The 23984-nt window shown below is 40.7% G+C and overlaps 1 protein-coding gene across 8 annotated transcripts in view; it reads left to right on the top strand.

Annotated features, from left to right (window-relative positions):
* Positions 1–18829, top strand: part of ATP11A (ATPase phospholipid transporting 11A) — a 231951-nt gene extending 213122 nt beyond the window's left edge. For 5 of the 8 annotated variants that reach the window (XM_065581014.1, XM_065581016.1, XM_065581018.1 and 2 more), the window contains 2 exons: positions 3135–3300; positions 17493–18829. In XM_065581014.1, the coding sequence (XP_065437086.1) occupies positions 3135–3300; positions 17493–17738 (412 nt within the window). In that variant the 3' untranslated portion in view covers positions 17739–18829. Of the gene's footprint in view, positions 1–3134; positions 3301–5025; positions 5115–8144; positions 8250–17492 lie in introns of all 8 variants that reach the window. The other 3 variants (XM_042861427.2, XM_065581021.1, XM_065581017.1) reach the window with 2 other exon arrangements.
* The last annotated feature ends 5155 nt before the right edge of the window (positions 18830–23984 follow it).

The following is a 23984-nucleotide window of genomic DNA, read 5'->3' as shown; positions in this document are numbered from 1 at the left end:
AGGCAATTTATTCCAGCGTTCAACCACCCTGACAGTTAGGAACTTTTACCTAATGTCCAACCTAAACCTCCCTTGCTGCAGTTTAAGCCCATTGCTTCTTGTTCTATCCTTAGAGGCTAAGGTGAACAAGTTTTCTCCCTCCTCCTTATGACACCCTTTTAGATACCTGAAAACTGCTATCATGTCCCCTCTCAGTTTTCTCTTTTCCAAACTAAACAAACCCAATTCTTTCAGCCTTCCTTCATAGGTCATGTTCTCAAGACCTTTAATCATTCTTGTTGCTCTTCTCTGGACCCTCTCCAATTTCTCCACATCTTTCTTGAAATGAGGTGCCCAGAAGTGGACACAATACGCCAGTTGAGGCCTAACCAGAGCAGAGTAGAGCGGAAGAATGACTTCTCGTGTCTTGCTCACAACACACCTGTTAATACATCCAGAATCATGTTTGCTTTTTTTGCAACAGCATCACACTGTTGACTCATATTTAGCTTGTGGCCCACTATAACTCCTAGATCCCTTTCTGCCGTACTCCTTCCTAGACAGTCACTTCCCATTCTGTATGTGTGAAACTGATTTTTCCTTCCTAAGTGGAGCACTTTGCATTTGTCTTTGTTAAACTTCATCCTGTTTACCTCAGACCATTTCTCCAATTTGTCCAGATCATTTTGAATTATGACCCTGTCCTCCAAAGCAGTTGCAATCCCTCCCAATTTGGTATCATCTGCAAACTTAATAAGCGTACTTTCTATGCCAATATCTAAGTCGTTAATGAAGATATTGAACAGAGCCGGTCCCAAAACAGACCCCTGCGGAACCCCACTTGTTATGCCTTTCCAGCAGGATTGGGAACCATTAATAACAACTCTCTGAGTACGGTTATCCAGCCTGTTATGCACCCACCTTATAGTAGCCCCATCTAAATTGTATTTGCCTAGTTTATCGATAAGAATATCATGCGAGACCGTATCAAATGCTTTACTAAAGTCTAGGTATACCACATCCACAGCTTCTCCCTTATCCACAAGACTCGTTATCCTATCAAAGAAAGCTATCAGATTGGTTTGACACGATTTGTTCTTTACAAATCCATGCTAGCTATTCCCTATCACCTTACCACTTTCCATGTGTTTGCAGATGATTTCCTTAATTACTTGCTCCATTATCTTCCCTGGCACAGAAGTTAAACTAACTGGTCTGTAGTTTCCTGGCAAGATTTCCCTTTTTATAGATGGGCACTATTTGCCCTTTTCCAGTCTTCTGGAATCTCTCCCGTCTCCCATGATTTTCCAAAGATAATAGCTAGAGGTTCAGATACCTCCTCTATTAGCTCCTTGAGTATTCTAGGATGCATTTCATCAGGCCCTGGTGACTTGCAGGCATTTAACTTTTCTAGTGATTTTTAACTTGTTCTTTTTTTATTTTATCTGCTAAACCTACCCCCTTCCCATTAGCATTCACTATGTTAGGCATTCCTTCAGACTTCTCGGTGAAGACTGAAACAAAGAAGTCATTAAGCATCTCTGCCATTTCCAAGTTTCCTGTTACTGTTTCTCCCTCTTCACTGAGCAGTGGGCCTACCCTGTCATTGGTCTTCCTCTTGCTTCTAGCTTGCAAGTCATGGGAGATTAGGCCTCAGCTGGAGTACTGTGTTCGATTTTGGTCACCAATGTATAGAAAGGATGTAGAGAAACTGGAAAGGATCCAGGGGCGAGCGACAAAGATGATCAAAGGGATGAAATGCAAGCCATGTGAACAACGGCTGAAGGGACTGGGAATATTCTGTTTGGAAAAGAGGAGATTGAAGGAGGAACATGATAGCAGTCTTCAAATACTGGAAAGGCTGCTATAAAAAAAGACAGGAAAAAGCTGTTCTTTCTTGCTCCAGAGGACAGGACAAGAGGCAATGGGTTCAAACTACAGCATAGCAGATTTTGAGTAAATCTCAGGGGAAACTTTCTAACCATAAGAACGGTAGGACAATGAAACAGGCTGCCTAGGGAGATAGTGGAAGCTCCTTCACTGGAGGTTTTCAAAAGGAGGCTGGATCGCCATCTGCCTTGGATGTCCCTTTAACCTTTGTTGATAAAAGTGACAATTGTTCCTTAGTCACCATATGATCATGGCCATGCACGAGACAGGAAAACGTGGAGGTACAAAGAATGAGTCTGTGAGGGCCGCAGAGAAAATGAATGTACTGGGGAGCTGGACAAGGAAATATGTAGAGTCTGGGGATGTAGAAGGCATGAGATGGATGTGGGGGGAATGTGGGAGGCAGCAGGCAGACTGAGGAGGAATGCAGGAGAATGTGAGGAAGAGAAGACTATGAGGAGAAAGAGGGAAATATGGGAGGCAAATGAATGTAGGGAATAGATAGGGTACAGGAGGCATGTGAAAATGTTGTATGTTTTTATATCCTAATTTTTAAGCCAATCACGAGTGGGATATTTTGGGGGCATTAGGGGTCTGACTCATGATTTTTGAATATTTGGAGTTGGCAATGTTGAGGATGAGTCTGGAACATTTGGAGGGGGAAGGGAGACCTGTTGAGTATCCCAGACCAGGCTGAAGTCTATTCTGTGGTTAATTTGGGGGCTGGAGTTGCTGATAATCATTCTCCTTCCATGGCCAGAGGAAGAATGATTTAGGCTAAAATATTGTACAAACTACAGTGGTTTTGACACTAAGGGCTTGTCTACACTTACCGTGGGATCCTGTAAATCGACCACAGATCGCTCTCCTGTTGACTTCTGTACTCCACCACATCGAGAAGAGTAAGTGGAGTCGACAGGAGAGCATCTCCCATCGACATCGCATAGTGTGGACCCCGCGGTAAGTAGATCTAAGCTACGTCGACTTGAGTTACGCTATTCACGTAGTGTAGACAAGGCCTAAGCCCAGGCGAAAGGTGGAGGCCGTTCGAACTAAGCTTGTCTGAGTTTTCTGGTTTGTTTGAATGTGAAATACGAAGTGAAACTCCAATAGATGAACTCCCACAAACTGAAAAGTGAACTCTGTGCAAATTGGAAACTGTTTCACACAACTCCGCTACTCCAGTTTTTATATTTAACAATGTTGGGAATTTTTTTCTTAGATGGTCCATTGAGGTTTAATTTCTTTTTTCTTTTTCCCAATAGGCCTTTTCTCAATTATCAGAGGATGTACTATGTTTTCATGCAGATGCTGTCTAGTGGTCCTGCATGGCTGAGTATCATTTTGCTCATAACTGTCAGCCTTCTTCCAGATGTACTCAAAAAGGTTTTATGCAGACAGTTGTGGCCCACAGCAACAGAAAGAACCCAGGTAAAAATATCTTTCTTAGTAGAGTTAGTGATATTTACTATGAATCCTTAAAAGTTAGAGCCCTCTAGCATTTTAGAAGCAATAAATGGAGAGAATAGAATGTTTAGTGATAAGTTTGTGTTAGTCATTTTCTTCAGTGTTGAAATTTCACTGTGAGAGCTTTTTGATCAACTCTTCATAAATTATAAGACTGTTGAGAAATAGTTGATGGTACTGATCCAGGCAGTTCATTACAGCTATATACAATGGAAAGCCATGTAAAGGCATTTTCTGAGCACAAAATAAAACCAATAGCAAGAAGGCAAGTTTTTTGTAACCAAATCCAAAGTAACTCTTTGCAAAAGCAGTTCCAGTCCAATATCAAGAGAAGACTATATGAATGTTTGTTTAATTAATCCAGGATTTGTAAATTTAAAAATTAATATGCATATGACTAAGTAGTTTAATACTGCTAAAATATCACGTTACGTGACCCATGTAATCTAATAATTTCCTAGGAAACTATATTACTCTTGTTTGCTGTCTCTAGTGAGGCTGTGGCTTTTACAAAAATGCATTTAAACCAGTTGTTCTCAACCTATTTACCATTTTGGGCCACATATGCAGCTCTCTCTGTGTTATGTGGGCTGCATCCACACAATATATATACTACCCATATAACGCAGAGGATATCACATTGGCCGCAGCTGTGTGATAATTGGGCTCCAAGTGGCCTGCGGGCCATGGGTTGAGAACCACTGATTTAAATATTACTAATTCATAATGCTGTTAGCTCTTTTCATCTATAGTTAAACTTATTTTTATTTTTGTTTCTTTCAGCACTCTTTCTAGAATTAATATTCACATATATGAGATGCATATATTCACAACATACTAAACTACAAACACACTGACATGCACTGTAGTCACATCATTGAAAGACAAGCCTGTTTTCAGATCTCTACTTTCCCCATTCCTTTGATCAGCCAACAGGAAAAACTACTGTATGGTGTCAATGCAAAACTCCCTTACTAATGAATGAGAATGGAGCCAAACTCAGGTTGTTGGATGGTAGCCCACAGCACTACTGCCGAGGGCCATCAGGCCAGTTCCAACCTTAAAACTCTCATATCTGTAAGGCAACTCTCAATGCCATTATTCTGCATTCCCTGTATGTATAAAACTATAACTGACCCATTTCAATAGGAAAACCAAGCTTGTAGGATAATAGCAGAATATTGGAACAAGATTTCTGCACAGATCAGATTGTAGAATTTTTCCATTTGGACCTTTGAAGATAGGATTCTTCGGTATATGACTGCTACTTACAGAAGCTCACTATATCATCAGTTCTCTGATCTCTGTCTAGGCTGTGGGTGCTCGGGCTAAAAACTCTAAAGAGAGAGAATGAGGATGGGTTATAAAACAAAAAATAAAAAGAGGGTTCGGGGAGGATGTATATCTAATGGCATTTCTCAGTGCCATGATGTGTTAATGTTGGAAAATGAACCAGCTGGAAAGCAGAGTGTGGGCTTAACACTGGCGATGTTCATTTTTAATAAGGTCTAATATCACTAGAAAATCTTTAGCTTTTAACCAGATTTATCCCTTGTATTTCTTTCTTCTCTCTCTCTCTCTCTCTCCTTCCTCCTGTCTTCCAACCTGCTTTTGCCTAAATAACCACTACCTTGCTTTAAACATACATGATGTGCACGATTACTTCCTACAATCTTCTGGGGAAATCAGACTAAACATCAGTGCCTTTCTGTTGAGCAGTCCACCATCTTTATGCTTTCTCAGACTTCAAGCAGTCTAAGTTTCTAATGGAATAAAAGGTGATTTTTTTTCTGCCTTTCTGCATGCTTGGCCATTTCATTCAAAAGACAGTAGAAAGCTTAATTATCATCAAAACCTGTTTACTGTTATCATTGTCTCCACTTCTGACTCACATATAAACTACTATTCAGAATAGCTTTTTCCTCCTTGTGTTTATCCTAAAGTGTTTACATATCATTAGTGGTTATCTGAGTCATCTTTGTCACAGTCATTCAAATTTTATGCAGTAATATTTCTGCTTCAGGAATCAAAGATCTGTGACTGTTTCCCTCCTTTTTGAAGCACTGATATTTCTGTAGATGAATGTACATAGTGCTTGCATTGTAACTGACTAAGTTGACTGTTCACCACACAAAGAAGTGATAAAGCCCTTAAGCAAGATGATATTGGTTTTACCATTATTTCTAACTTAATAGAGAAATTATGGTATTAAGCCATTTAATGGCTCTTTTGTAATGTGTCTACTCCACTACCGTGGGGAAAAATGCTGCAACTCTGATCTTTTGTTCTGCAGCCATTATTTCCAGCAAACATGTTTCATTTTTTAAAGGACATTTACCTTGTAATTCTACTTCACGAAATTCTATGCTGCTTTCTAGAAAGAAAAAAAAAATCTATAAGATCAGAAATAACTGTTGAATTCAAAATATTTAAATTAACAAAAATGTAGGAAATAGACTAGTGAAAGATGCCCTTTTATAGACCAATTTAAGGTGAAATCATGTCCCCATTAAAGTCAATAGCAAAGCTCTCATTGACTTCAATGGGGCCAATCTCTATTGCAGATTTCAATTCATATTACTGACTGACCAACATAATAAATAGATTTTTTTTAAAGTGTTGTCATTTAAAAATGAGTTGTTGCATAAGTCGCAGGGAAGACAAATGAAATTAATTTTGAAGTTCAAATTTTTGGCTAAAATTCTCTTCTAAATATGCTAGAATTGGTTTGAACTAGCAGCTTGAGCAGCAATGATTTTTAGTTTTTGCATCCCTTAAAATGATAAAGCCTTCTTTATAATATAGTTTAGAGGGCTTCTGCAACAGCTGAAAATATACTGAACCAATTCTGGCTCTACAGAACTTTGTATTTCTAACCTAGAGATTATTTGTGTGGGTGAACAGCTATTTACCATCCATTACCATTAAAAAACATCATTTAAAGTCTGTCACCGTTTGAAGTTCCATACCAGAGGGGTGGTGTTAATGCTAGCTACCTTCCTTTGTTGGGATAAAACAATCAATGCTTCTGCAAAAGCTTTGGAGGAATCTATTGCTATGAGTAACTTTAGACCAAAACCAGCATGCACCTCTCAGAGAAGTAGGCTCAATAATTACTGAGAGACTATTTGCTTGTGTGAGGCAAGCTGAATTTGGCCCTTTAATTTGAAATTACACGTGTATGGTGTTTTCTCTGTTATCTATCATACACTGTGGTCCTGTGTTATACCCAAACTGCATTAATTTATTACATTTCCACTACCATTATTCTTTCTTCCCTCTAACTAACAGCAGAAACATCTAATCTCTGGCAACATTCATTTGAAAAATGCAAAAGCACATCAAATGATCTTCTTCCCACTTTTTTATTGGCTCTGTAATTTTACATTTTTAACCCATTAAAAAAAACAACACCACCTTTTCCCTTCCATTTGGTTGCTGACAGATATTTTCTCTTTAGTATTTTGCTTCAGTCCCAATCTCAGGTCATACACCTTGTTAAGAAATCTTTGCCTTTTGTGGTTTCTAGAGGAGCCAAAAATGGTACTTTGCTTTAGAAAGGAATAATGGGGACTCTACATACTTCCACTTTCCTATGAGTATAGCCTGTTGAACTAGAGCGCTTTTATTACGTCAGTGACCAGTAAACTATTATCTTTGTCAAGTCGTTGGCTTCTTCTCTTTTGAAAGAAAAGAGGACAGGATTCTGCTTTTGAAGAACTTGAATCCCATGACAACTACTGACCCTTTCCCTGTGTTGGAATGAGTAGTCTTCAAGGTGATCTCCTGTAGCACCAACCCTCATCAGTTTCAAGTGCAACTGCCTATTTCTTCAGTACAGAATCATTCTGCAAATAAGTAAAGGGGATCATTTGCTCTTTAATTTTGGTGGCTGAGCACTTTGAGCTGACATCTCATAAATAAGGCTACGATTTTGTCACAGAGGTCGTGAAAGTCACAGAATTCATGACTTCCAGGGGCCTCCATGACTTTAGCCTGCGGCGGCCGGGAACTACAGGATTTGTCTGAGCTCTGAGCCGCTGCAGGTGGTGAGGGTATCCTGCAGCTCCTGAGTGGTGGGAGCCCCTGGGAGCTCCTGGCCACCAGAGCCACGGGTGGCGGGGGAACCTGCGCAGCTCCAACTGGAGCCCCTGCAGCTGTCCAGCCGCCACTGATGGTGTGGGGACTCCGCAGCTCCCCATTTTGTCACCAATGTTTTTAGTCAAAGTCATGGACAGATCATTGGCTTCTGTGAATTTTTCTTTATTGCCCGTGACCTGTCCGTGACTTTTTCTAAAAATATCCATGACAAAATCTTAGCCTTACTCATAAATAAACATTCTACCAGTATAGCTAATAGCCTTGTTCCAGGACAGTTTTGACATTCTTATAGGCACTGTGCTCTCAAGTCATTTGATCATGTCATAAGGAAATCTCTTGTTAATACAAAGAACTTTTTCTGCTGTAATTAATAGTCAAAAGAGTGTGGCAGAACATATACACATTACTAGTTAGTTATGGTACACTGTATATATCTCTGAGAGAGTGATTAGTATTCTATCAATGGAGTTCAAAATGGGATTAAAGCCATTCTGAGTGGGCAGTATGGCTCAAGGAATTAACCCCAGGATTAGGAATCTACATTTTGATTTAAACCTAACTTTTAAAAAAAAACTATCTTGGAAAATTTTATTGCTTTATATGACCTTGATACAACAATTAGATTTTTATTCTTTACATCTTAAGAAATTCACTCATTTCCCTCATGTATTCAGCAGTAGTCTCAGTGTTTTTCCTCATCCTTGCAGAAGAGTATGAAACATAAAACAACTCTAAATGCACTGGCGAACAGCGATGGGCCACTTCTTGAAGGAACTCTTTCAGCTTCCGAGGCATAATTAGATCAATGCTAGGTAACAGTATTGCACATGTTGCCAGTTTGGATTCATTTCTATTGGTGTGCTGTGCTATTTACAACTAAAACTATTTCCTCCAGAGTTTTTGTTGTGCCTTACCAGTTTTGATAGATAATATCATGACCATTTTCTTAGAGATCCAAGTTTTTGTATGATGTATGTCAAATCACAGGTAAGGTGTTTTTGTCTCAGACACATAATAGTAAAAGGCCCTGATCCTGCAAAGCAATCTGCCTGCATGGATCCATACACCCAGAGGGGGTTCCATTGAAGAGGATTGGGTTTAAGAGATTAAGTATTGTATGACAATTGCTTTCATATTTATAAACTACTTGTTCTCATGCTATATCTTGGGTGCTGAATACATAGTATACAGAGAAATAATACTTATCCATTAGCAGTTTATTCGTCATAGCCCAGGTTCTTCTCAGACACATGTATAGACCAAATGCAGACAAAACAAGATGTTAGACATACAGAGTCTTAAAATGCTGTAGGTATTACTGAAAACTCAAACATGGAACTCCATGTATTATGTCTCTTGTGTGATATATATTCTTGGATGAAAAACTGCATTAGAATGGCATTAAGATTGAAAGTACATAGCAGTAATTTTATGGTAAAAAAAAAAATCACACAGGAATTTTGTAATTATTTCCAAAACAGGCATTAAAAACCCAGAAAATTTGGAGTTTAACATGTTTCGATTTCTTTTAAGTTTAAGGTTAAGGTATAGAAAAGCATAGTTAAAGCATAGGAAGAACCCTAATTCTGCCCTGTGGTGACACTATGCAATAACGATATAGTTACAATGAATGCATTATTCTAGTGTCTGGGGTCCCTGATTAGATTAAACTGCTTTTCAGGTTTTTTCTCTCCCGGTGTCACTACAGAAGTCACCATGGGGAACCTGTGAGGGGGGTCAGGAAGGGTGAGTGTAAATATAGAGGGTGCAGGACTGTTCATTGGCCTTCAAGGATAGTTGTGGGACAGAGTGTTATGTATGAGAAGGATCTTGTTTTGAGGAGACCAGGGGTATGTCTACACTACGAAATTAGGTCGAATTTATAGAAGTCGGTTGTTAGAAATCATTTTTATAAGGTCAATTGTGTGTGTCCCCACACAAAATGTTCTAAGTGCATTAAGTCGGCGGACTGCGTCCACAGTACCGAGGCTAGCGTCGACTTCCAGAGCGTTGCACTGTGGTAGCTATCCCACAGTTCCCGCGGTCTCTGCCGCCCATTGGAATTCTGGGTTGAGATCCCAATGCCTGATGGGGCAAAAACAGTGTCACGGGTGATTCTGGATACATGTCGTCAGGCCCCACCCTCCCTCCCTCCCTGCCGTGAAAGCAACGGCAGACAATCGTTTCGCGCCTTTTTTCAGGCAGACGCCATAGGACTGGGATCATGGAGCCCGCTCAGATCACCGCGGCAATTATAGGCACTTTAAACAGCACGGGCATTATCCTGGAGCATATGCAGGACCAGAACCTGCCAAGGCGAGGAGGCGACGGCAGCGTGGCGACAAGAGTGATGAGGAAATAGACATGGACATAGACCTCTCACAAAGTACGGGCCCCAGCAATGTGCAAATCATAGTGTTAATGAGGCAGGTTCATGCTGTGGAACGCCGATTCTGGGCCAGGGAAACAAGCACAGACTGGTGGGACTGCGTAGTGTTGCAGGTGTGGGATGATTCCCAGTGGCTACAAAACTTTTACATGCGTAAGGGCACTTTCATGGAACTTTGTGAGTTGCTTTCCCCTGCCCTGAAGTGCCAGAATACCAAGATGAGAGCAGCCCTCACAATTGAGAAGTGAGTGGCAATAGCCCTGTGGAAGCTTGCAACGCCAGACAGCTACCGGTCAGTCGGGAATCAATTTGGAGTGGGTAAATCTACTGTGGGGGCTGTTGTGATCCAAGTAGCCAACGCAATCAAAGAGCTGCTGGTATCAAGGGTAGTGACTCTGGGAAATGTGCAGGCCATAGTGGATGGCTTTGCTGCAATGGGATTCCCTAACTGTGGTGGGCGATAGATGGAACCCATATCCCTATCTTGGCACCGGAGCACCAGGGTACCCAGTACATAAATCGCAAGGGGTACTTTTCAATGCTGCTGCAAGCACTACTGGATCACAAGGGACGTTTCACTAACATCAAGGAGTCTGGTGGCACCTTAAAGACTAACAGATTTATTTGGGCATAAGCTTTCGTGGGTAAAAACCTCACTTCTTGAGATGCATAGAGTGAAAGTTACAGATGCAGGCATTATATACTGACACATGGAGAGCAGGGAGTTACTTTGCAAGTGGAGAACCAGTGTTGACAGGGCCAATTCAATCAGGGTAGATGTAGTCCAGCCCCAATAATAGATGAGGAGGTGTCAATTCCAGGAGAGGAAAAGCTGCTTCTGTAATGAGCCAGCCACTCCCAGTCCCTATTCAAGCCCAGATTAATGGTGTTAAATTTGCAAATGAATTTTAGTTCTGCTGTTTCTCTTTGAAGTCTGTTTCTGAAGTGTTTTTGTTCAATGATAGTGACTTTTAAATCTGTAATAGAATGACCAGGGAGATTGAAGTGTTCACTTACTGGCTTATGTATGTTACCATTCCTGATGTCCGATTTGTGTCCATTTATTCTTTTGCGGAGGGACTGTCCGGTTTGGCCAATGTACATGGCAGAGGGGCATTGCTGGCACATGATGGCATATATGACATTAGTGGATGTGCAGGTGAATGAGCCCCTGATGGTGTGGCTGATGTGGTTGGGTCCTCTGATGCTGTTGCCAGAGTAGATATGGGGACAGAGTAGGCAACGAGGTTTGCTACAGGGATAGGTTCCTGGGTTGGTGTTTCTGTGGTGTGGTGTGTAGTTGCTGGTGAGTATTTGCTTCAGGTTGGGGGGTTGTCTGTAAGCGAGGACTGGCCTGCCTCCCAAGGTCTGTGAGAGTGAGGGATCATTTTCCAGGATAGGTTGTAGATCGTGGATAATGCGCTGGAGAGGTTTTAGCTGGGGGCTGTATGTGATGGCCAGTGGTGTTCTGTTATTGTCCTTGTTGGGCCTGTCCTGTAGTAGGTGATTTCTGGGTACCCGTCTTGCTCTGTCAATCTGTTTCCTCACTTCCCCAGGTGGGTATTGCAGTTTTACGAATGCTTGATAAAGATCTTGTGGTGTTTGTCTCTGTCTGAGGAGTTGGAGCAAATTCAGTTGTATCTTAGGGCTTGGCTGTAGACAATGGATCGTGTGATGTATCTTGGATGGAAGCTGGAGGCATGCAGGTACATATAGCGGTCAGTAGGTTTCCCGTATAGGGTGGTGTTTATGTGACCATCACTTATTTGCACTGTAGTGTCCAGGAAGTGGATCTCTTGTGTGGACTGGTCCAGGCTGAGGTTGATGGTGGGGTGGAAATTGTTGAAGTTCAGGTGGAATTCTTCAAGGGCCTCCTTTCCGTGGGTCCATATGATGAAGATGTCATCAATGTAGCGCAAGTAGAGGAGGGGCACTAGGGGACAAGAGCTGAGGAAGCGTTGTTCTAAGTCAGCCATAAAAATGTTGGCATACTGTGGGGCCATGCGGGTACCCATAGCAGTGCCACTGACTTGAAGGTATAAGTTGTCCCCAAATCTGAAGTGGTTGTGGGTGAGGACAAAGTCACAAAGCTCAGCCACCAGGCGTGCTGTGGCCTGATCAGGGATACTGTTTCTGACAGCTTGTAGTCCATCCTCATGTGGAATATTGGTGTAAAGTGCTTCTACATCCATGGTGGCCAGGATGGTGTTTTCAGGAAGAACACCAATGCATTGTAGTTTCCTCAGGAAGTCGGTGGTGTCTCGAAGATAGCGGGGAGTGCTGGTAGCATAGGGTCTGAGGAGAATGTCCAAATAGCCAGATGATCCTGCTGTAAGAGTGCCAATGCCTGAGATGATGGGGCGTCCAGGGTTTCCGGGTTTATGGATCTTGGGTAGCAGATAGAATACCCCTGGTTGGGGTTCTGGGGGTGTATCCATGTAGATTTGTTCCCGTACTTTAGCTGGGAATTTCTTGAACAGATGGTGTAGTTTCTTTTGGTATTCCTCAGTGGGATCAGAGGATAGTGGCCTGTAGAATGTGGTCTTGGAGAGTTGCCTGGCAGCCTCCTGTTCATAATCCACTAACATCAACGTGGGATGGCCGGGAAAGGTACATGATGCTCGCGTCTTCAGGAACTCTGGTCTGTGTGAATGGCTGCAGGAAGGGACTTTCTTCCCAGACCAGAAAATAACCGTTGGGGGTGTTGAAATGCCTATAGTTATCCTTGAGGACCCAGCCTACCCCTTAATGCCATCGCTCATGAAGCCATACACAGGCAGCCTGGACAGTAGTCAGGACCTGTTCAACTATAGGCTGAACAAGTGCAGAATGGTGGTACAATGTGCATTTGGACGTTTAAAAGCGCACTGGCGCAGTTTACTGACTCGGATAGACCTCAGCGAAACCAATATTCCCATTGTTATTACTGCTTGCTGCGTGCGCCACAATATCTGTGAGAGTAAGGGGGAGACATTTATGGCAGGGTGGGAGGTTGAGGCAAATCGCCTGGCCGCTGATTATGCGCAGCCAGGCACCAGGGCGGTTAGAAGAGCACAGCAGGGCATGGTGCACATCAGAGAAGCTTTGAAAACCAGTTTCATGACTGGCCAGGCTATGGTGTGAAATTTCTGTTTTTCTCCTTGATGACCCCCCCCCCCCGGTTCACTCTTCTTCCCTGTAAGCTAACCACCCTCCCCTCCCACCTTCGATCACCGCTTGCAGAGGCAATAAAGTCATTGTTACTTCACATTCATGCATTCTTTATTAATTCATCACACAAATAGGGGGATAACTGCCAAGATAGCCCGGGAGGGGTGGAGGAGGAGGGAAGCACCGGGTGGGGTGGGGGTGGAGATAAGTACAAGGACACACTGCACTTTAAAACTTTACAACTTATTGAAGGCCAGCCTTCTGTTGCTTGGGCAATCCTCTGGGGTGGAGTGGCTGGGTGGCCGGAGGCCCCCCCACCGCGTTCTTGGGCATCTGGGTGAGGAGGCAATGGAACTTGGGGAGGAGGGCTGTTGGTTACACAGGGGCTGTAGCGGCGGTCTGTGCTCCTGCTGACTTTTCTGCAGCTCAACCATACACTGGAGCATATCAGTTTGATGCTCCAGCAGCCGGAGCATCGACTCTTGCCTTCTGTCAGCAAGCTGATGCCGCCTATCCTCTTCAGCCCGCCAATTGCTCTCTTCAACCCGCGATTCAGCCCGCCACCTCTCCTCGCGTTCATATTGTGCTTTCCTGCACTCTGACATTGTCTGCCTCCACACATTCTGCTGTGCTCTGTCAGCGTGGGAGGACACCTGGAGCTCCGAGAACATGTCATCCCGAGTGCGCCTTTTTCGCCTTCTAATCTTCACTAGCCTCTGCGAAGAAGAAACATTTGCAGCTGGTGGAGGAGAAGGGAGAGGTGGTAGTTAAAAAGACACATTTTAGAGAGCAATGGGTACACTCTTTCACGTTCAATCTTGCTGTTCACATTACACAGCACATGTGCTTTTGTTACAAGGTCGCATTTTTTCTTATACTGAGGGCTTGCCGGTTTGGTGTGAGAGATCACTCATGCAGTGCCAGGCAACAGAATTCAGCTTGCAGGCAGCCATGGTAAGCCACAGTCTTTTGGCTTTTTTAACCTTCATAACATGTGGGAATGGCTTCAAACAGCAGCGCCCTCATTTCACATACCAAGCGGCCGTTGGGTTGGCCATTTAAAATGGGTTTGCAATTTAAAAGGAGGGGCTGCGGTTTCCAGGTTAACGTGCAGCACAAACCCAACTAACTCCCCTCCCCTCCCTCCCACCCCACACCCAATTCTCTGGGATGATCACTAACAGCGGGGAACATTTCTGTTCAGCAGAGCAGGAATGGGCACCTTTGAACGTCCCCTTAATAAAATCACCCTATTTCAACCAGGTGACCGTGAATGATATCACTCTCCTGAGGATAACAAAGAGCGATAAGGAATGGATGCTGTCTGCATGCCAGCAAACACCGGGACCATACGCTGCCATGCTTTGTTATGCAATGATTCCAGACTACGTGCTACTGGCCTGGCGTGGTAAAGTGTCCTACCATGGAGGACGGAATAAGGCAGCCCTCCCCAGAAACCTTTTGCAAAGGCTTTGGGAGTACATCAAGGAGAGCTTTCTGGAGATGTCCCTGGAGGATTTCCGCTCCATCCCCATACACATTAACAGACTTTTCCAGTAGCTGTACTGGCCGCGAATGCCAGGGCAAATTAATCATTAAACACGCTTGCTTTTAAACCAGGTGTAATATTTACAAAGATACACTCACCAGAGGTGCCTTGTGTGCCCTCAGGGTCTGGGAGCACACCTTGGGTGGGTTCAGGGGTAACTGGTTCCAGGTCCAGGGTGAAAAACATATCCTGGCTGTTGGGGAAACCAGTTTCTCCGCTTCCTTGCTGTGAGCTATCTTCAATGTTTTCATCATCATCTTCCTCATCCCCAAAATCCGCTTCCGTGTTTTGTGATTCTCCATTGACGGAGTCAAAGCACACCATTGGGGTAGTGGTGGCTGCACCCCCTAGCATGGCATGCAGCTCAGCGTAGAAGTGCATGTCTGCGGCTCTGCCCCGGACCTTACGTTTGCCTCTCTGGTTTTGTGGTAGGCTTGCCTTAGCTCCTTAATTTTTACGCGGCACTGCTGGGCGTCCCTGTTATGGCCTCTGTCCTTGATGCCCTTCGAGACTTTTTCTAATGTTTTGGCATTTCGTTTACTGCTACGGAGTTCAGCTATCACTGATTTGTCTCCCCATATGGTGAGCAGATCCCGTACCTCTTATTCGGTCCATGCTGGAGCTCTTTTGCGATCCTGCGACTCCATCATGGATACTGTATTGATGAGCTCTGCGTGTTCACCTGGGCTGTCCACCACGCTGGGCAAACAGGAAATTCAAAATTTCACGGGCCTTTTCCTGTCTACTTGGCCAGTGCATCTGAGTTGAGAGCGCTGTCCAGAGTGGTCACAATGGAACACTCTGGGATAGCTCCCGGAGGCCAATACCATCGAATTTCATCCCCACTACCCCAAATCCAACCCGGAAAGGCCAGTTTCAGGGCTAATCCCCTCGTCGGAGGTGGATTAAAGAAATCAATTTAAAGAGCCCTTTAAATCGAAAAAAAGGGCTTCGTCGTGTGGACAGGTCCAGGCTTAAATCAAGGTAACGCTGCTAAATTTGACGTAAAATCGTAGTGTAGACCAGGCCCAGGGCTATGTATCAAGCAGGGACCTGGAGTGGGGACAGAATTCCTGTGTGCCCAGGGCCAGAGTGTTTTCCCATGGTACTACTGAAAAAGCAGCATAGGCTCATGAGCTCTTCAAGCACAAAGACGTTGAGACTCAGCACCTGGATCTCCAGTATCTCCAGCCTCATTAATACCAGTTGTCTTACCCAAACAAACTCCCACCTGGACCAATGAATACACCTTGCTTCCCACTTTACCTCTTCCCATGGTCATCTCACCATTTCCTGACACCAGAAAACAACCATGTGGGTAATCAAGGGGAGGGAGGTCAGAGTGACAGTGTGTGATGGGGTGTGGGGGAGCCAAAGGGAGCCATGCAGGGAAGTGGGCTGGAGGGGAGGGGAGAGGCAGCTGTGTTTTTAGATATCTTGTAGCCCTGCAGAGCAAAAAACAGATGCTTTATACCATTCTTAGGGGAGTTTCCCAGTTTTGCACTGTGGACACACACAACTTGTTTCTAGCCCTGGACATTCCCAAAATAGACCTTGAGCTCATGACATTTTATGTATAGAACACATCATTTTTAGAGGTATTTAGGGTAACTGGCTTTGCGGGTTGAGGGATATGAAATATAATTCCTGTATACTTTTTTTTTTAATCCTTTAAAAATATTTATAAAATGCTTTCCCATAAGATGCAATGTATACTTATCTCTTTTTTTCCTTCTTAATTAATGCCTGTATTTGGTCTATATATGTTAAAAAGATTCTGGGCTATATTAAATACCCCTCTGCTGAATAATTCCCTGTATTTGTCTCACCGTTTGTCTTCAGAGAGTGATTATACTGTGGAGTTCAAAAGAGACCCTTATTGCTGCCCTTGAGCATATACAAGTAGTATTTGAGGGATGTGATTGTTATAAAAGAAATAATGTCTCAGGCAGCTTTTATAAATAGAAAGGGGGTGAAATGACTAACATTGATGTTTTTTACCTCCTTTTGCCATTTTTTGTTTTAAACAGAGGAGGTAGGTTTTATTAATGGTTTGTTAATGTATTAATGGTTTATTCATTACTCATGAGAAAGTGACTGATAGCATTGGCTTGAATATTACTTAAGGTTTATTTTCCTCTCTATCATATAGCTTCTTTAACCCGTAAATATTAGTTATATGTGCATTTGCAGAGGGGAATAGACCACTGCTTTGGGAAGGCCCAAAGCAAATTTCCCCTCAGTTAGTGCACATGTACTTCAGTCTCGTCATGCAATACTGCTATTATTGTAGTCCTGAGTATTTCCTGGGTAGATATTACCCATTGTGCTAGGTTATGGGGTGATTTTATAGCATAGATAAATGTTAATGGAAGAGTAGACTAAGATAATATTGTGATGTGTGGTATAAATTGCCTTAATAGATCCATATGTAACCCAAGCAAGATCTGAAGAAGTAAAGAGCTAGTGCTTAACCCCACTGTGCATTCTCATCAATTAACATAAACTAGTTGAGGAGAATTCTCTCTCTTTGGAAATGCTGGACAAAATATATGAAATTATTCTGGCCTTTTAAAAATTCCTGCTCCACTGATAAAAGGTCAAGGATTAAAAGATATTTAAAGCAATATAGCAAAATATAATGTAAACTGGTAATAATTCTCAAATTGAAAATGATCCTTCTAATCCATACTCTGTTCTTTAATGAACACATTATCAACTTCATGTATGAAGAATAGCTGGCTCGCTAATCTCTAAATCTGATGTAAAATTAATCATGTAGAAATTGGCTAATTGCTCATCACTTTGGGATTGCCCCTTTGATTGAAACAAACAAGCCAGACAATGGTGCTCTTGTGAGCAGTATGTGTGTGCCAAAGGCATAGTGCCTCTCTGAAATGACATTTTTTTAGGATATTTAGCTATTTTATTGTCCACTTACTGTGTATTATTTCATTTTCTTGACAGATTATGTCCAGGCACTGTTCGGACCACATTTCAGAATTCGCACCTCTTGCCTCTCTGAAGAACCCAAAATATAGGAGCAATTCCCCAGCCAGGAGGTCTAATTCTCGTTCTAAAAAAAGGATGTTTACGCACTGGAGAGGCAATGATTATTCAATACTTCCATCTATCTTTGGCTATTCAAATAACCGTTGCAATTCCAGTGCAAAATACTGCTACAGTAGGTCAGGTTTGGAAACATCCGTATGACAGATCACCAATTCAAGCCTTTAAGAACTGCATTTTTCTTTCTTTTTTGCAAAAACAGGAAACATGTCACAGAACTGTACTAAAATACACTTGGCTTTTCCTGTCTGAAATAATGTTCAGACAAATAGGATCAAGAGCTATAAGTCTGAATCTTTCCAGGCCTGTTGGCCCCTTTTTTATGTTTTGAACTGCTGCAGCAATGAACAATCCGCACAGTCTGGTACTGTGAGACTGATAACACTAGAAATTCTCTTCATGCTGTGTCAAGACGTTTGTGCGTTTGTTGCTTCTGTTGTCATTAGTCATTTTCTGTATTAGTTGAAGTGTATAGTTTTAGTCAATGACCTACATTTTGAGATCAACAGTTTCAATTTTCAGCCAGAAGCAATGACCTCAGATAACTCCAGTGAAAGTCACTTAAAGAATATTTAACAAGTGCTGCTTCTGATTTTCCTCTGTACTTTTTTCTTTCTTTGCTCTTTCTGTAGAACAAACTGATGTTTCCTCTGTGCAAATCTCTACTATTCACTTCCTTGTAAGTGGCCAAATCAGGGCTAGTATGGTTTTAAGGTAGTTTCCCCTGTAGAAAGGTAGACAAAATACTTTTTGCTTAGACTAGATACACACCATATGGAGTCAAGCTGGCTGTCAAATACGTAAAACCATCATTATTGATATTTACTCAGTTACTGAATTTAAGAATTTAGCCTAAAATATCTGAATTTAAGAATAAATTAACCAGGGTTCCTATCACCTAGCTACCTCTCTGGAAAAGTGTATGTGCATGATTCTAAAGTATACATATTAGAAAGTATTGGTGGGTTAAGCTTTTTCCTGTCAATGATAGGAAATAGTTGTTCATAACCAATCTTTTATGCTACTCAAATAGGATTTTTTTAATATCTCCATTTTTGGTCTTTGATTCTTATTTTAACTTAATGGCTAATGGATCCACTATATGTATCTCATTATGAAGAAGCCAGTATACGTTTGTTAGTCTTTTGAGACATAACCACTAGATGGCATGTATCTATTACTATCAGGCTGGCTCCAGCATTTCTGTTGCCCCAAGCAAAAAAAAAAAAAAAAAAGCCGCGATCGGCGGCGGCAGTTCAGCGGTAGGTCCTTCGCTCCTAGAGGGAGTGAGGGACCTGCTGCCCCCGAATTGCTGCAGGTGCCGCCCCTCTCCCTTGGCCGCCCCAAGCACCTGTTTGTTAAGCTGGTGCCTGGAGCCAGCCCTGATTACTGTGGGTTAAAACATATTTCTGGTAGAAATGAGTCTGACTACAAGATGTATGAATTATTTAAAGCATTACAGCCAGCTTGTGCTTCCAATTTCTCTGCAGCATTAATTTTACCTTGCACTGGTTTTACTTAGATATGTACTTGCTTGGTTTTTGTCCAGTGTTTTATTTGGGGTGTAAAAATGCTTCAAGATTTAATCTAATACTGATCAATTTTAATGTACCCATAGTTAATAACAGATTAACAAGCATTTCCATGAATGCTTCTGGCAGGCCATTAGTTAAAAGTTTATTTCTAAATGGAAACTAAGTTTTTGGGATGAGAGCTGCTGCCTTTATTAGAAAACTTGACCAAGGCATTGTTTGCAGACTTTTTAATGCTGTAGGTAAGGGGGGAAAGGGGAGGATTTCATTTTGTGTAAAATAACTTAGAAATACATGTTTTTTAAAATAAAAGTAAAATCAGTTCACTAGGAAACGTTTCACACAAACATTTCCAATGAACTCTTCATAAGAACCAGTGACCTACTGTTAAGAAACACTGGGGAAAACAGCTAGAATTTTTAAAAAGTGAATTGTGAAAACTTCATTATACCAAAGATTAGGGAGAAGAAGAGAAAAGTCTGACAACCTCATTCATTGCCCTAAAGAAAGATATTAGGGCATCTTTACCATTTAATATGTAGCAGTTTTCAGTTTCAAACAATGCCATCATATTGGTCACATACTGTAATATTAATAAATATAAATATATTTATATTTGCCATTGCATACTTGAATGTCGGTCAGTTAGAACTGTCCCCTACATAAAACACTGGTGTATATATTTTTTAAATAATCTTATATGGGTATAAGTTTTATACCAGTAGTAGTGACAAATTTCCTGTGTGCAGTTAACAAATTATTTGTAATGTATTTTTTAGAAATCTTAAAATTGCCTTTGCACTGAAATATTTTTCATACTATAGCTATTTATAGGTCTGGTTTATGCATACATCTGTTAACACACCATTTTTATTATTTTTAAATATCTGTTTTGAAGGCTCTTTTAATATTTTTGAGTTTTGGCCACTTAAATTTTAGCTGACAGAGGAATTGTGGTTGAATGTTAAAATTCTAAAGAATGTTTAAATTAGAAATTTAGGTCTCTTGCTCTATCAGTCTCACCCAAACTACTGATGTTTTGGTGCTGTTTATTATAGTAGTGATTAGTGTGATACATTTTCTGCTTATATACTATTACTCTCACTTTTTTTATTCTGTAAAGCCTCATCCTTTTTGATTTTTTCTCATTTCCATCCTTCAGCCTTAAATAAGAAGACTCTTGCTTGATCTTGAAAATGCTTCATTCCTGCGCTGCCTACTAACAAAACAGTTTACTGCAACCTTCTTACAGCCCAACTCTTACCTAGAAATCATTGACAGAGATTTTATACAGGCTGAAACACTTCGTGTTTGGGGAGTTGTTTAAAGGACAAAATAGTTTTTTTAAAATATGTCATTTTCAGGAGAGAGAGAGAGATGTTTTGCATTTACTAAGTCAAAGCAGAAATATCTATTTAAAACTTTTAATTAAATAATTGTACTATATTTATCTGCAAAAATATGCCATCTAAATGAAAAAGGCATATGTTCTCAAAATTAATTGACACTTGATACATCTTTGTTTCAGTCCCTTGTTACTATTGCCAACCTAGTCCAGTGCAGCAGATGTTAAACTCAAGAGTTTCATGGTAAATGGATCAGATAGGACACACATGTAAATGTAAGTTATATCTAAATAACATTAGAAGGAGTATTATTAATGGGACATGGTCATTTTATAGACTTTTGTTTGATGAAAGAAATTTCAGGAAGAAGATAAGAACAATCTATATAACTTCTTCACTTGCCTTGTTTAAATTGTTGCAGCTTTAACAACAAAATATCTCCATAACTGCTTTTATAAATGTATTGGCATTGGTAGGCACCAACCAAATGTTTGTGAAGACTTAGAAAGTATTTCAAGCTTCTTAGCTACTGAAGTTCATGTATTCCTGCAGTGAGTAGTAGCAAAATACTAGAATCATTTTCATTGTATGGTACACAATAATTAATATTGTTTGTTCAACCGCTTAATATAAAAGCTTACAGTTTACTTTCTTGCTTGCATTAGCCTGTTTGTCTTGATCCCACTGGCTTGCAAGTATAAAAGGAAACAAGTTTAATTGAGGAACTGCACTATTTTGGAAAGCCAGTGGGGTCATTGTGATCATGCTATTGTCTGTTAACAAAGCTTTAATGGAAATTTGTCAAAGTATTATGAAAATGTAAGTATACAAGATTCTACTTTGCAGAATAATCTAAAAATCAGTTTATGTAGCTTTAATTTTTTACCATATGAAAATATACAGACTTTAAAATGTGGTGTTTCTGACTTGTTATATTGTATGCATATACATACTGTCACGTAAAATGTCCTCATTATATAATGTAAAGTAGAAGCTGCAAAAGTGCTATTGGGAATGGGGGGAGTTATCAGTGCATTAAACATTAAAGATGTCTGTAGTTATCTGCACCAAATACTGACATTTATTTTTAATTGTACAATGATAGGTGCATTTATCTGAAAATAAATCAGCCTTCAAATCTAACTTTTAGATTATCCAATAACACTTCATTCACCTGACCTAAACAGTCAAATAATCATACATTACTGTAAAGTTTATTTTCAATGCTATTTTTAACTTTCATTTCTATAGATACCCACACATAACTTGTTTATGTATACTCATTCATATTTTGGACATTTCCATAGACTATATAAGCAGGAGATACGAATCTGTTTGCAATAAAATAAAAATTAAAGACTGGTTTAGCTTGTTGATAAGCAATTAAAATCATTTAAGGGTCAATATGAAATGATTTCTTATTAACCTGTAATAAACTGTAAGTAGATAATAGAATAATAAAGTAGTGTTTGAATCTGTTACTGATATGTTTGTACTCACATTTTATTTTAGTCGTCTGATTGTGCCAGCTTCAGTGAGCTTTGTTCATCATGATCAAGACTTTTTTCTCTCACAGTAGTTTGAAAAAGGTGTTACATTTTTAGGAAGTGTATGTAACCAGAGGAGGAGCAGAGTGATAAAAGTGAGAGTTCACTCAAGGCTTAGGTTTAAACACAAAATCACTCACTCTGGATTGGTTTTATTGCAGAGTTTCTGGGTTAATACAAATTGGCACCAGTTTGGCAAAGCTTTGTTCCTTCCATGCAGTTTTACAGCCAGCAAGCTTTAAAAAAATTTGAAACCAACCAAAACTATAAACCACACCATGTAGCATATATTTTTCCCTAGAATTCCTTGCCCTGGAAAACCCAGTTTTCTACCCCATGAGTAAAACCCTTCTTTTGAGGTAGGTAGGGTACTACCAAATTCATGGTCCATTTTGGTCAATTTCACAGTCATAGGATTTTTAAAATAATAAATTTCATGATTCTAGATATTTAAATCCCTGAAATGTCACCGTGTTATAACTGTAGGGGTCCTGACCCAACTCTGAAGGCAGGAGCGCAGAAGTAAGGGTGGCATGGTATGGTAATCCCACCTTTACTACTGTGCTGCTGCTGGCAGAGCACTGCCTTCAGAGCCTGGGTGCCCGGCTAACAGCTGCCACTCTCCAGCCGCCCAGCTCTGAAAACAGCGCAGAAGTAAGGGTGACAATACCGACCCCCCCTAAAATAACCTTGCAAAAAAAAAAATCTGACCCTCATTTGGGTCAGGACCCCCAGTTTGAGAAACGCTGGTCTCCCCCGTGAAATCTGTATAGCATAGGGTAAAAGCACACATAAGACCAAATTTCATGGTCCGTGAGGCGTTTTTCATGGCAGGGAATTTGGTAGGGCCCTAGATCAGCTGCACTTAATTAGCTCTCAAATAATAGTTCCTCCCTGAGCTGTCTCTGAACTATGGTTGGGAATTAACCCCTGAAGTGCCAGGCCATTGGCTGGCTTGTCAAGGACTCCTCTGCAAAATGCTCCTGGGGCAGACAGCAGCAGGGACTTGAGATTCCTACCCGGGACCACCAAAATATTTTTATGCACCATCGCAGTGTAAGGTAGATAATATGTTTGTAAACTGCTAGTGTTAAAATATTAATATAGCCATGACTTCAAAATAGCTCATTAGAAGTCTGAAAGACATAATGATTAATGAGCCCATAGCAGAATGTATGGGTCACATCAAGTGTTCAGGAAAACTTATTTTTATTGATTTATTTATCATTTCAGAGGATATTGTTAGGACCATTTCTTCTCTTTTGATCAGATTTAACTTCTGCATAACATTTAGTCATAATCCTGGACAGTAAAAATTAGAGATTTTTATGAAAGCTGAAGATTTCCCTCAACCCGATCACAAAATGTGAGGTCAAGAAATCCCATAAAAGTTTTATTGTAAGACACACAATCATTCAGAAATATTTATTAGTTTAACTGAACTGCTTCTGTTGCTGACCCAAGTTTTAAAGAAAAGCTACATCGTAAGACTTCGTCTGACGGTACTTTAGATTATAGATATCCCACTCCTTTCTTCAAAATGAAATCTGGGTAAGAATTAATTAAAAACCCAGCTAAACAGAATTCTTACTGAAACATTCTAAAGGTCAATATTTAATATCAGAACAACAGAAAAGAAGTAGAAGAGCTGTCTAAAAACTGGAATTCTCAAAACAATACCTAAATTTTCCATAAGTATTAATATTGCATAAGATAAAATATGGTTTAATAATGTCTAATCTGCCTAGTCTTTGTTTCAGTATTTATGCAGACTGAGCTGTGGAGAGGTTAGAGTAAAAATCATTATGCAAATTAACTACCTGATTGTTGTCATTCACAACTCTGAAACTTTTACCTTTTGATGTTGATATTTTTCATACCAGGTCTCTGCCTCAAAGTGAATTTATTTAGGAAACTTTGAGCAAAAATAATTCAATATTTCAGTAGAAGGGGAATAGAAAAAAT

Source organism: Chrysemys picta, chromosome 1 (assembly GCF_011386835.1).
Source record: "Chrysemys picta bellii isolate R12L10 chromosome 1, ASM1138683v2, whole genome shotgun sequence".
NCBI lineage: Eukaryota > Metazoa > Chordata > Testudines > Emydidae > Chrysemys > Chrysemys picta.
Note: the sequence above shows the minus strand (reverse complement) of the source record. Positions and strands in the feature narration are given on the sequence as shown.